At 34.8% G+C, this 12,331-nt stretch overlaps 1 protein-coding gene across 1 annotated transcript in view; it reads left to right on the forward strand.

Moving 5' to 3' along the window:
* LOC143246729 (homeobox protein dve-1-like) overlaps window positions 1-12,331 on the forward strand; it is a 131,613-nt gene that overhangs the window by 68,383 nt on the left and 50,899 nt on the right. Inside the window, 1 exon segment of the mRNA XM_076493819.1 lies at window positions 8,774-8,968. Coding sequence (XP_076349934.1) covers window positions 8,774-8,968 — 195 coding nt within the window.

Genomic DNA, 12,331 nt, shown 5'->3' on the forward strand with positions numbered 1-12,331 from the left:
CTTTCTTCAACACAGTTGAAAGCCAAGCTTCACGAATAACATTTACGATTTGAGCTTTTAACAGGAATTTACTCGCTAGTGGTAGTATAACTAGCGTACAAATATAACCTGTGATAGTATAACTAGCGTACAAATATAACCTGTGATAGTATAACTAGCGTACAAATATAACCTGTGATAGTATAACTAGCGTACAAATATAACCTGTGATAGTATAACTAAGCGTACAAATATAACCTGTGATAGTATAACTAAGCGTACAAATATAGCCTGTGATAGTATAACTAGCGTACAAATATAACCTGTGATAGTATAACTAGCGTACAAATATAACCTGTGATAGTATAACTAGCGTACAAATATAACCTGTGATAGTATAACTAGCGTACAAATATAACCTGTGATAGTATAACTAGCGTACAAATATAACCTGTGATAGTATAACTAGCGTACAAATATAATCTGTGATAGTATAACTAGCGTACAAATATAACCTGTGATAGTATAACTAGCGTACAAATATAACCTGTGATAGTATAACTAGCGTACAAATATAACCTGTGATAGTATAACTAAGCGTACAAATATAACCTGTGATAGTATAACTAAGCGTACAAATATAACCTGTGATAGTATAACTAAGCGTACAAATATAACCTGTGATAGTATAACTAAGCGTACAAATATAACCTGTGATAGTATAACTAAGCGTACAAATATAACCTGTGATAGTATAACTAAGCGTACAAATATAACCTGTGATAGTATAACTAAGCGTACAAATATAACCTGTGATAGTATAACTAAGCGTACAAATATAACCTGTGATAGTATAACTAAGCGTACAAATATAACCTGTGATAGTATAACTAAGCGTACAAATATAACCTGTGATAGTATAACTAAGCGTACAAATATAACCTGTGATAGTATAACTAAGCGTACAAATATAACCTGTGATAGTATAACTAAGCGTACAAATATAACCTGTGATAGTATAACTAAGCGTACAAATATAACCTGTGATAGTATAACTGGCGTACAAATATAACCTGTGATAGTATAACTAAGCGTACAAATATAACCTGTGATAGTATAACTATAGCGTACAAATATAACCTGTGATAGTATAACTAGCGTACAAATATAACCTGTGATAGTATAACTAGTGATAGTATAACTAGCGTACAAATATAACCTGTGATAGTATAACTAGCGTACAAATATAACCTGTGATAGTATAACGAGCGTAAAAATATAACCTGTGATAGTATAACTAGCGTACAAATATAACCCTGTGATACTAACAAATATAACCTGTGATAGTATAACTAAGCGTACAAATATAACCTGTGATAGTATAACTAGCGTACAAATATAACCTGTGATAGTATAACTAGCGTACAAATATAACCTGTGATAGTATAACTATGTACAAATATAACCTGTGATAGTATAACTAGCGTACAAATATAACCTGTGATAGTATAACTAGCGTACAAATATAACCTGTGATAGTATAACGTACAAATATAACCTGTGATAGTATAACTAAGCGTACAAATATAACCTGTGATAGTATAACTAAGCGTACAAATATAACCTGTGATAGTATAACTAAGCGTACAAATATAACCTGTGATAGTATAACTAAGCGTACAAATATAACCTGTGATAGTATAACTAAGCGTACAAATATAACCTGTGATAGTATAACTAAGCGTACAAATATAACCTGTGATAGTATAACTAAGCGTACAAATATAACCTGTGATAGTATAACTAAGCGTACAAATATAACCTGTGATAGTATAACTAAGCGTACAAATATAACCTGTGATAGTATAACTAAGCGTACAAATATAACCTGTGATAGTATAACTAAGCGTACAAATATAACCTGTGATAGTATAACTAAGCGTACAAATATAACCTGTGATAGTATAACTAAGCGTACAAATATAACCTGTGATAGTATAACTAAGCGTACAAATATAACCTGTGATAGTATAACTAAGCGTACAAATATAACCTGTGATAGTATAACTAAGCGTACAAATATAACCTGTGATAGTATAACTAAGCGTACAAATATAACCTGTGATAGTATAACTAAGCGTACAAATATAACCTGTGATAGTATAACTAAGCGTACAAATATAACCTGTGATAGTATAACTAAGCGTACAAATATAACCTGTGATAGTATAACTAAGCGTACAAATATAACCTGTGATAGTATAACTAGCGTACAAATATAACCTGTGATAGTATAACTAGCGTACAAATATAACCTGTGATAGTATAACTAGCGTACAAATATAACCTGTGATAGTATAACTAAGCGTACAAATATAACCTGTGATAGTATAACTAAGCGTACAAATATAACCTGTGATAGTATAACTAAGCGTACAAATATAACCTGTGATAGTATAACTAAGCGTACAAATATAACCTGTGATAGTATAACTAAGCGTACAAATATAACCTGTGATAGTATAACTAAGCGTACAAATATAACCTGTGATAGTATAACTAAGCGTACAAATATAACCTGTGATAGTATAACTAAGCGTACAAATATAACCTGTGATAGTATAACTAAGCGTACAAATATAACCTGTGATAGTATAACTAAGCGTACAAATATAACCTGTGATAGTATAACTAAGCGTACAAATATAACCTGTGATAGTATAACTAAGCGTACAAATATAACCTGTGATAGTATAACTAAGCGTACAAATATAACCTGTGATAGTATAACTAAGCGTACAAATATAACCTGTGATAGTATAACTAGCGTACAAATATAACCTGTGATAGTATAACTAAGCGTACAAATATAACCTGTGATAGTATAACTAAGCGTACAAATATAACCTGTGATAGTATAACTAAGCGTACAAATATAACCTGTGATAGTATAACTAAGCGTACAAATATAACCTGTGATAGTATAACTAAGCGTACAAATATAACCTGATGATAACTAAGCGTACAAATATAACCTGTATAGTATAACTAAGCGTACAAATATAACCTGTGATAGTATAACTAAGCGTACAAATATAACCTGTGATAGTATAACTAGCGTACAAATATAACCTGTGATAGTATAACTAAGCGTACAAATATAACCTGTGATAGTATAACTAAGCGTACAAATATAACCTGTGATAGTATAACTAAGCGTACAAATATAACCTGTGATAGTATAACTAAGCGTACAAATATAACCTGTGATAGTATAACTAAGCGTACAAATATAACCTGTGATAGTATAACTAAGCGTACAAATATAACCTGTGATAGTATAACTAAGCGTACAAATATAACCTGTGATAGTATAACTAAGCGTACAAATATAACCTGTGATAGTATAACTAAGCGTACAAATATAACCTGTGATAGTATAACTAAGCGTACAAATATAACCTGTGATAGTATAACTAAGCGTACAAATATAACCTGTGATAGTATAACTAAGCGTACAAATATAACCTGTGATAGTATAACTAAGCGTACAAATATAACCTGTGATAGTATAACTAAGCGTACAAATATAACCTGTGATAGTATAACTAAGCGTACAAATATAACCTGTGATAGTATAACTAAGCGTACAAATATAACCTGTGATAGTATAACTAAGCGTACAAATATAACCTGTGATAGTATAACTAAGCGTACAAATATAACCTGTGATAGTATAACTAAGCGTACAAATATAACCTGTGATAGTATAACTAAGCGTACAAATATAACCTGTGATAGTATAACTAAGCGTACAAATATAACCTGTGATAGTATAACTAAGCGTACAAATATAACCTGTGATAGTATAACTAAGCGTACAAATATAACCTGTGATAGTATAACTAAGCGTACAAATATAACCTGTGATAGTATAACTAAGCGTACAAATATAACCTGTGATAGTATAACTAAGCGTACAAATATAACCTGTGATAGTATAACTAAGCGTACAAATATAACCTGTGATAGTATAACTAAGCGTACAAATATAACCTGTGATAGTATAACTAAGCGTACAAATATAACCTGTGATAGTATAACTAGCGTACAAATATAACCTGTGATAGTATAACGAGCGTAAAAATATAACCTACATGTAAGATAGTATACTCTTCAAAAAAAGAAACGCAAAAGGCAAAATATGAGACACATTGTTAACAAGTTTATTCCGGGTAGTTTTGTACGTCATGTGTGAAACTTTGCACATTCATTGCTGTACATCCAAAGTTTGTAAAGGCGAAGTCCACGCTCACCAGTTGAAGTTTAACGTCACTAAACGTCAATAACAAGTATGCCCCCCGTAAGCATCAATAACTGCTTGGCATCTCCTGCCCATGGGAGCGATGAGATGACGAATCACATCCTGTGGAATAGCTGTCCACTTAGCCTGCAAAGCTGCTGCAAGCTGAGGTAGAGTCTGCGGTTGAGGTTGTCGCCGTCGCAGACGTCGGTCCAACTCGTCCCAAAGATGTTCGATGGGGTTTAAATCTGGTGATCTGGAGGGCCAGGGAAGAACGTTGATGTTGATGTGTCTCAAGAAGACAGTGGTGAGTCGGGCTGTGTGAGGACGGGCGTTGTCATGTTGAAAAACGTCGTTGATGTTCACCATGATGGGTTGCACATGGGGCCTAAGAATCTCGTCGACGGTTTCGTACGGTCTGATCGGAAATCCTACGCTGCACTGGTATGGTAGTAGACGTCGCAGCGGTGGTCTTATCCCGAAGGTGACGTAACCGGATGTTGCGATCTTGTGCGGGCATGGTCACACGAGATCTGCCAGATCGTGGACGGTCACGAGTTGATCCATGTTGTTGGTGACGATTCCATAGCCTTGTGATGGTGCTTGGGTGGACATTCACAGCTCTGGCAACATCTGATCGAGATTCGTTTGTTTCCAAGCGACCAATGGCGTTGTTGCGTTGTGCTTCAGTCAGTCTTGGCGTAACTGTATTGCGTGTCGGTGGCTTAACACTGAGCTATGGAAATTGAGAACCCGTCACTTCTATAGGGATTTTGCACATGTTGCACTTGCAGAACATGCAGATCTCTCAAACAAATTTATTGGACACGAATGCGTTTTGGTGAAAAATCCGATGTTTTCCTCCGTTTTCAAAGTGCAAAACGTTTATTGTCATTTTGGTCTGACAATCAGTGCCTTATCACGTGTAACATCACATACTCTGAGCTTGTAACGTTATTACATATATTTCTCTTTAAAATAACAAAAATATCCCTTTTGCGTTTCTTGTTTTGTAGAGTATATAACTGGCGTATAAATAAAACCTACATGTTCAGTTTCACGCCTAACTGAATAAGTAAAATTATCGATAACTAACACTGATATCTTTCTTCATATTTCTCAACTTCTCTTGATCACTAACATTCATAAGCACTCTAGGTATTCTGGGATTACTTCTATAATTATTTTTACATCTAGCGTTATTACGTTAGTAGCTTTCTTTGCTACACAACTGAATTAGAACGTTAAAAATACTGCTTACATTGCCACCTGGTGGGACAGCGGCAAGTCTCTGAACTTCTAAGTCTAAAATCTGGAGTTCGATTTATCGCTATAGGCACGGCGGATAAGCCCAGTTGCTTAGAAAACAATTAGAGGCGACCCTCCCGACAGGCACAGTACATAACTGTATACTGACTCCCTTTCTTAACCTCAAGTTGACCTTAGGAAGTTTGAAACGTTGTTCTCTGCTTATCAGTAAAACTGTTAATACCCACACCAGTCGTTCTGAGATAGATTTTTATTTCAAGTGGCTTTTCGTCATCAAATGTATTTAGAGACTGAGTAGAGACTGATATACGCAGTGATAAATCGCTAGCTTTCCTTAGCAGTGAAAACTTTCGGTCTTTTTATAAACTGTTTTAAAATATGCTTTATTTTAGTAATGAGTTTTCCAACCTCATGGGTCTGTAAAGTGTACTGTCTGTAGCTGGATACATCTCCGAAGATTCCAGGTTTAAGCACGGAGTTTTTGTCTTCGTTTAAGAGATGGGAGCTTTCTAAATGTCCGTCTTGATTTGTGTTTCCGCAGTGGTAGAAGGGTGAATAAACGGTCATTTTGTGTAGGAATTTCACCACCAGAGGTCAAGTTCATACGTGTTCCAGATACGAGGACCTCCGGTATGTACCTTGTGAAGATAATTCGCGAGATGGTTAGAAGTGATTGTTGTTTTTATGTCTGTTTTAGCGAAGTAACCCGAGTAAGGTAGTGTATCTATTTTCTATTATTTTTTTATATTTCTAGTTGAGGAAAACTGCTGAAATTTATATTCCAACTAGGCTTAATGAGAATTTAAAAAAATGAAATTGGAGAACATCTCATAATTAACAGAGGAGTACATATTACCTCTGTAGACGAATCTACATTGATTTTACACGAGATTCGAAAGCTCTGTCAATTTATTCGTGTCACTTGAGATTTCTGTTTATCTAACACTAACACGTGCTAGGATTCCCTCTGTTTCTGTTGATATTTAACGTGAACAACATGTATGTTGGGTTTCTTATGTGAAGTCTCTACAGAGGCGGATGTACTATTGATAAAGTCGAAACATTCTGTCGGTCATTCTGTCTGGTGGGGTGGGGTGGAAGAGCTGTCAAGTTCTCTAGAATAGTTTCACATTTAAATACTTTTTAAATTATATAGTGAGTTGGTGATTTGTTCGTTTTTCTGCCAAAGGTTTTTCTGACAGTTAAGTTGCAGGTTATGTTTTCAGTTAATTTAGTTTATCGTATCAGTTATTTGCTACTACAGTATTGCATACCACATTTCAATCCTAACTGACGGTTACACCTGCCCTAGTTTAATTTACATTTTTCCTCTTTGATCAATCAATTTAAAATCTTACATGTTGTTAGATAACTTAAAGTTATCAGGTAACTTACGTTTATTTTCTGTATAAATGTTTCTTACTGTCAGCTAGCTTCTACTTCATCACAATAAACGTAAACTTCAGTTCTCGCTGTAACTTGATTTTTTCCTGCAGTCGTTTGATTTGTAAATCTTTTATTGTCTTAGCTTAGTTTTTGTTTAATAAGATAACTTGCTGTCCTGCAATCACGTGCCAAACTTCCCTGACCAATATGAAGGAAGACTTACGATCTTGTGTTTGGTTGTCTATATGGGGGTGAAAACAAACTCTTTTGTATATACCGTCCAGTGGTCAGTGATGTTCTGGTTAATGTCGTGTTACATGTACTGGAATCAACACTACCAACACAGAAAATAGACAAACTATATCTTAATCATGAAATACGTTCTTCAAAGTTTTATATTTACTAACAGTAATTTCTTGTTAGCTATAAACTAAACTTTCTTAGGTTGGAGTCTGTCGGTATTGTAATAATATGTAGACGTTCAAGCGGTAAGAGATTTGGGATTTTGTGTAGACTTTGGATATCAATTGTTTAGAGAAAATTAAAAAAGAAAGGTTTACGATGTGTAATTTCTGTTAAAGTAAAGATAGACTAGTCCCTGATAAGCACTGTTCTATTTATTTCTTTAGTTTTAATTAAGTTTGTTTCAGAGAGATTTATTTTACGCTGTGGTTAAAAACGGGTTCTTAAGTCTCTTGTTGTTTTCACTTGTTAGGGGAATGTATTTATAACATGGTTGTGGTAACGTTTATGGTTTCTGTACAGCTCTAATTACTGATGGGTTTGTATATTACAGTTGTACAGTCGATCAATCAAGTACACTTTACCTTAAAGTGTTGAGCTCCAGAAAAATGTTTGTTTTTAAGATTGTGCTTTGTGTTTGACGTAGTGTTCTCTGGAAAAACAAAACACTTTATAATTATATATATCTTTAAGCATCATGAACTTTAAAATAAAACGTGTGCTTGAGTTTATAGATGATTTACCTATAACTCCTGTCCCAACACAAGTTTGTGTTTTTCTTCTTATTTAAGTGTAATTTAAATATGGCCTTGTTGGTGTGGTCTGTATGTCTTCTGGGAACCCTATTCAACTTTTCGTAATTGTAGGGTTCGAACCTGGATCTCGTTTATTTTCACCTGTAATAAAGTGTATGAAAAATTATTTGTAGAAACTCTTATTACCAGTGCGTATAAAATATTGATATATATACCTGTAGTTCGAAACCTATCTAAATCCTCTTGGAAGATAATTAGGTATTTTTACTTATGTTTTTTTTTTTTTTTACATTTTAGGGTCCACTATTGTGAGTGTGTGTGGGGAAGTAGAATGTTTGAAGACATAAACTATTATTTAAAGTATTTAAATATCAAGAACTCGATGTCTTTTCTATGTTCAGTTGGCAAAAACGAATAACGTTTTCATTCATACATATAATCTTATGATTACTGGGTCCCGGCATGGCCAGGTGGGCCAAGACACTCGACTCGTAATCTGAGGATCGCGGGTTCGAATCCCTGTCGCACCAAACATGCTCGCCCTATCAACCGTGGGGGCATTATAATGTGACAGTCAATCCTACTATTCGTTGATAAAAGAGTAGCCCAAGAGTTGGCGGTGGGCTGTGATGACTAGCTGCCTTCCCTCTAGTTTTACACTGCTAAATTAGGGACGGCTAGCGCAGATAGCCCTCGAGTAGCTTTGCGCGAAATTTGAAACGAACCAAACAAACCACACTATGTTTACTGAATCTGTAACTTGGAATTTATTGTACTTCGAAAACAAACGACTCGTGCGCTTCCCTTACAAAGCTGTGGATTTTTTTTTCCTTTTTAGGTAAAGCTCTCCCAGTCCACTGTGTGGTTGAACAAACACCTGTCCAGCACAGTAGCTCCTGTAGTGAATCGACTCAACTGCCCATTGAACTGGACAGCTATGCCATAGTCCCTACCTGCACGTTGTTTACAGAACTCATCAGGACTGCCCTCATTAAGCTGGGATACTCAGCTTCTGAAGCGGTTGGTGCAAAAGGTAATTAGTTCACTTGTTCCTCTATTGTTGAATATCTATTAATCCAACACAGAGAACTAGATTAAGTTACTGATCCAATGTTGCTGTGTGAGGCTTATTGTATGTCTCATTTAAGCATCAGATGAAGCTTGTGTTTATTAAGACAACTTGTATAACCCATAAAGGTTATGGTTATTAACCCTGTGTGAATGGAGAGGGTCAAAGTGCTCATATAAAGACCTTTTACACAGTGTCATTTAATATGCTATTATGTGTTTGTCAGAATTGTCATCTCTTCATTCTACCCAACACAACTGATTTAATAATAGTTCATGACGGGGACAGTAAACATCAGGTAAACAGAAATAGTGAAAACTGTAGAAACGTATTTTTAAATACACAATGTTTAAACTGTAAGTGGACGAAAATATCTTTATGTTCTCATGAACACCACGTTCTATTCAGATTTCTCAGACCGTTATAAATTCACAGACAAACTATATTGAACTTATTAATGTAATTCTCAGATTTCAAACAAAATAGTTTGATAATGTTAGCTTTTCAATTATCTTTTAACAATGTCAACTTTTAAATCCGTTTAAACTGTTTAAAAACACCAACTTTCAAACACTGTTCAATAACACCAACTTTCAAACCCGTTTAAACAGTTTAATAATTTTTAACGTGTAGCGAGTTTTGCATAAATATATTTTAACTCGCCGTATATGTATATTGTATCTTTGTAAATAAATCTGTTATTCGACGTAATGGTAGTAGAGGTTAGTTAACATGAACTATTGTAAAATATCATTTCTGTATAATAAAGATAATTAATGTAATTAAATAATTATAAACTCATTTCAGGTACAGCTTCCAACTGTTTAATGTTTTTGTACTAAAACTAAAGAGATTAAACAAGCGTTTATTTATTTAAACACGTAATAATATATTTACATGTATACCCAGTAAAAAGAAAGAAGAATAAAAAAGAGAACAGCATACAAGCTGTGGAAACATGGTGTTTACAGTTTCCTTGAATGTTGTCGAATGTTGACATAATTTATTCATTCATATTAGAGATTACTTGAAAGTATGTTTGTAATAACAATGTAAAAACTCAGTACTTATCTGTGCTTTACCGTTGTGTACATTGTTTGTTTGTTGTTTTTTTTGACACAGTAGGAAGTTCGTTTAGTTGGAACTCGTGTCATGAGAGAAGCTATTCAGCTTCTTTGGAATTTGTAATAAGCTTTAGGGCTTCATTGCTAAGGCCCATACCACCCACGCTAATCTGGAATTTATTATGAACTAAAATATCGTTCATGTAGGCTTGGTGTTCTTGTTACAGATTTTTGTCTTATTAGGCGATGGAAGCCAAGAAATCTTCTTACGGTGCATACGAAATAGCAGTTTTTTGTTTTGTTTCATTTTTTCCCCTGAATCTTAGCCTTCCTTCACGCTAATCCCATCGCTTCGCTAAGCCCATGAAACCTCTGAACTAAGAGCCAACCAGAATTCTCTATTCTTTCGTTAATCTGATATGCAGCCCGCCAGCACAGCTTATAAGATTAGTCGACATCTACGCACCAACGCTGACGCACTAGACCGTGTAGTTTTGCATATTTTTTCGAACAGCATGGGGAATCTATCTGCATATTAGGTACAGGGACGAGGCTTGCAAAACTTTTAATCCGCCTACTTTCTTTATGATTAATAAAACGGAAGTTTGTTTTTTTCCCAAGCACCGAGGTTGCTAGAAACTCGTAAAGCCCTGAGTGTTGCGAGATTCAGAAATAAGGTTTTATTTAATTCTAGATTAATGTCGAAACTCTGCCGCAGTCTATCAAGTCCAAAAATCAGGACTTCACAAGCTGGAGGTTTTGAAGTAAGAGGATTAGACCTCATCTCTTGAGGCAGGCCACTCCGAAATGCATGCCTGACTGGTTTGTCCTGTCGTACAGAAATGTAGAAATGTAAGAATTGTCATTTAGAAACCATGTATAACCCTCCCACGTGAGTGCACGTGTATTCTAATTACTGAGAGAGAAAGAGAGAAAAAAAGAATAAGTGTTTCAGTCTATCACTGTACCACCGTTTATCTAAGATGTTCTAATTCTTACTTTGTTAGCGATGTCGTAGCAACAGCATGAAGCACTTGTTTTGTAACACGTCTTAGCAAGAACTCGTAATCATTTGACAACTGATGAACTAGCTGGTTAGGTGCTCACTTAAATCTGTCGTATAATCTGTGGATTCTATATCTACATCACTGGTTCTCAGTGAGTGTGTAATTGTTAAAAATACGATTGTTAAAGCGTGGTTCAGTCATGTGAAATACTGATAATATACTGTACAAAGAAAAACACTGCTTAGCATAAATTCTCTCGACTTTGCAAAACTAATACTTTATGCCTCGATAAACAAACAACGTGTAATGGCTTTGGTAGTTACATTCAAACTACAGTGTTGCCAGTCCAGAACTCTCCCTTCGTTACAGAAGTGTTTTGGAAAAACTACAAGGGATAAGACTGGTATGTATATGGAGCCAATCAGAAACAGGTGTTACGGAATAGAATTGTTTTAACTGTGCAGTTGATTGTTGACTGAGCATATATTCACAAGTAGGTTTTCTTCAGTGGTTAACATAAAGTTGGTAAGAGTCTTGTTACAGCGAAAGTAAATACTCTATAATGCCTTTAAAATGGAATTACTACAAACCTACAAACAGAGCTTTATTGGCTATTTCTCTCCCTATGAAATGGAATAAGTCACTAGTAAAAAATATAAATATATTTCTGCTGTACTCTAACATTTATGTATCAAAACCTACTAACATCAGATACACCTGTTCCTTGGAAAATGTTCCGTCATCGTCAGTACCTGTCATAACATTAAATAATATTCATCCGATCGTCTACAGACAGTATCCGTCAACCTTTACTGCTACAACATTAAATAATATTTATTTAATCGTCCACAGACTGTATCCGTCAATATTTACTGCTACAACACTAAATAATATTCATCCAATCGTCTACAGACAGTATCCGTCAAGCATTACTGTTACAACACTAAATAATATTTATTTAATCGTCCACAGACAGTATCCGTCAATCATTACTGTTACAACAATAAATAATATTCATCCGATCGTCTGCAGACAGTATCCGTCAATATTTACTGTTACAACACTAAATAATATTCATCCGATCGTCTGCAGACAGTATCCGTCAATATTTACTGCTACTTCTGAAACTCTGTACAGACTTGTGGTAGAGCTCTTCAACTTCTGACGCTCTGTACAGACTTGTGGTAGAGCTCTTCAACTTCTGACGCTCTGTACAGACTTGTGGTAGAGCTCTTCAACTCTACACATTCTTCAAA

This window comes from Tachypleus tridentatus, chromosome 3 (genome assembly GCF_004210375.1).
Source record: "Tachypleus tridentatus isolate NWPU-2018 chromosome 3, ASM421037v1, whole genome shotgun sequence".
Classification (NCBI taxonomy): domain Eukaryota; kingdom Metazoa; phylum Arthropoda; class Merostomata; order Xiphosura; family Limulidae; genus Tachypleus; species Tachypleus tridentatus.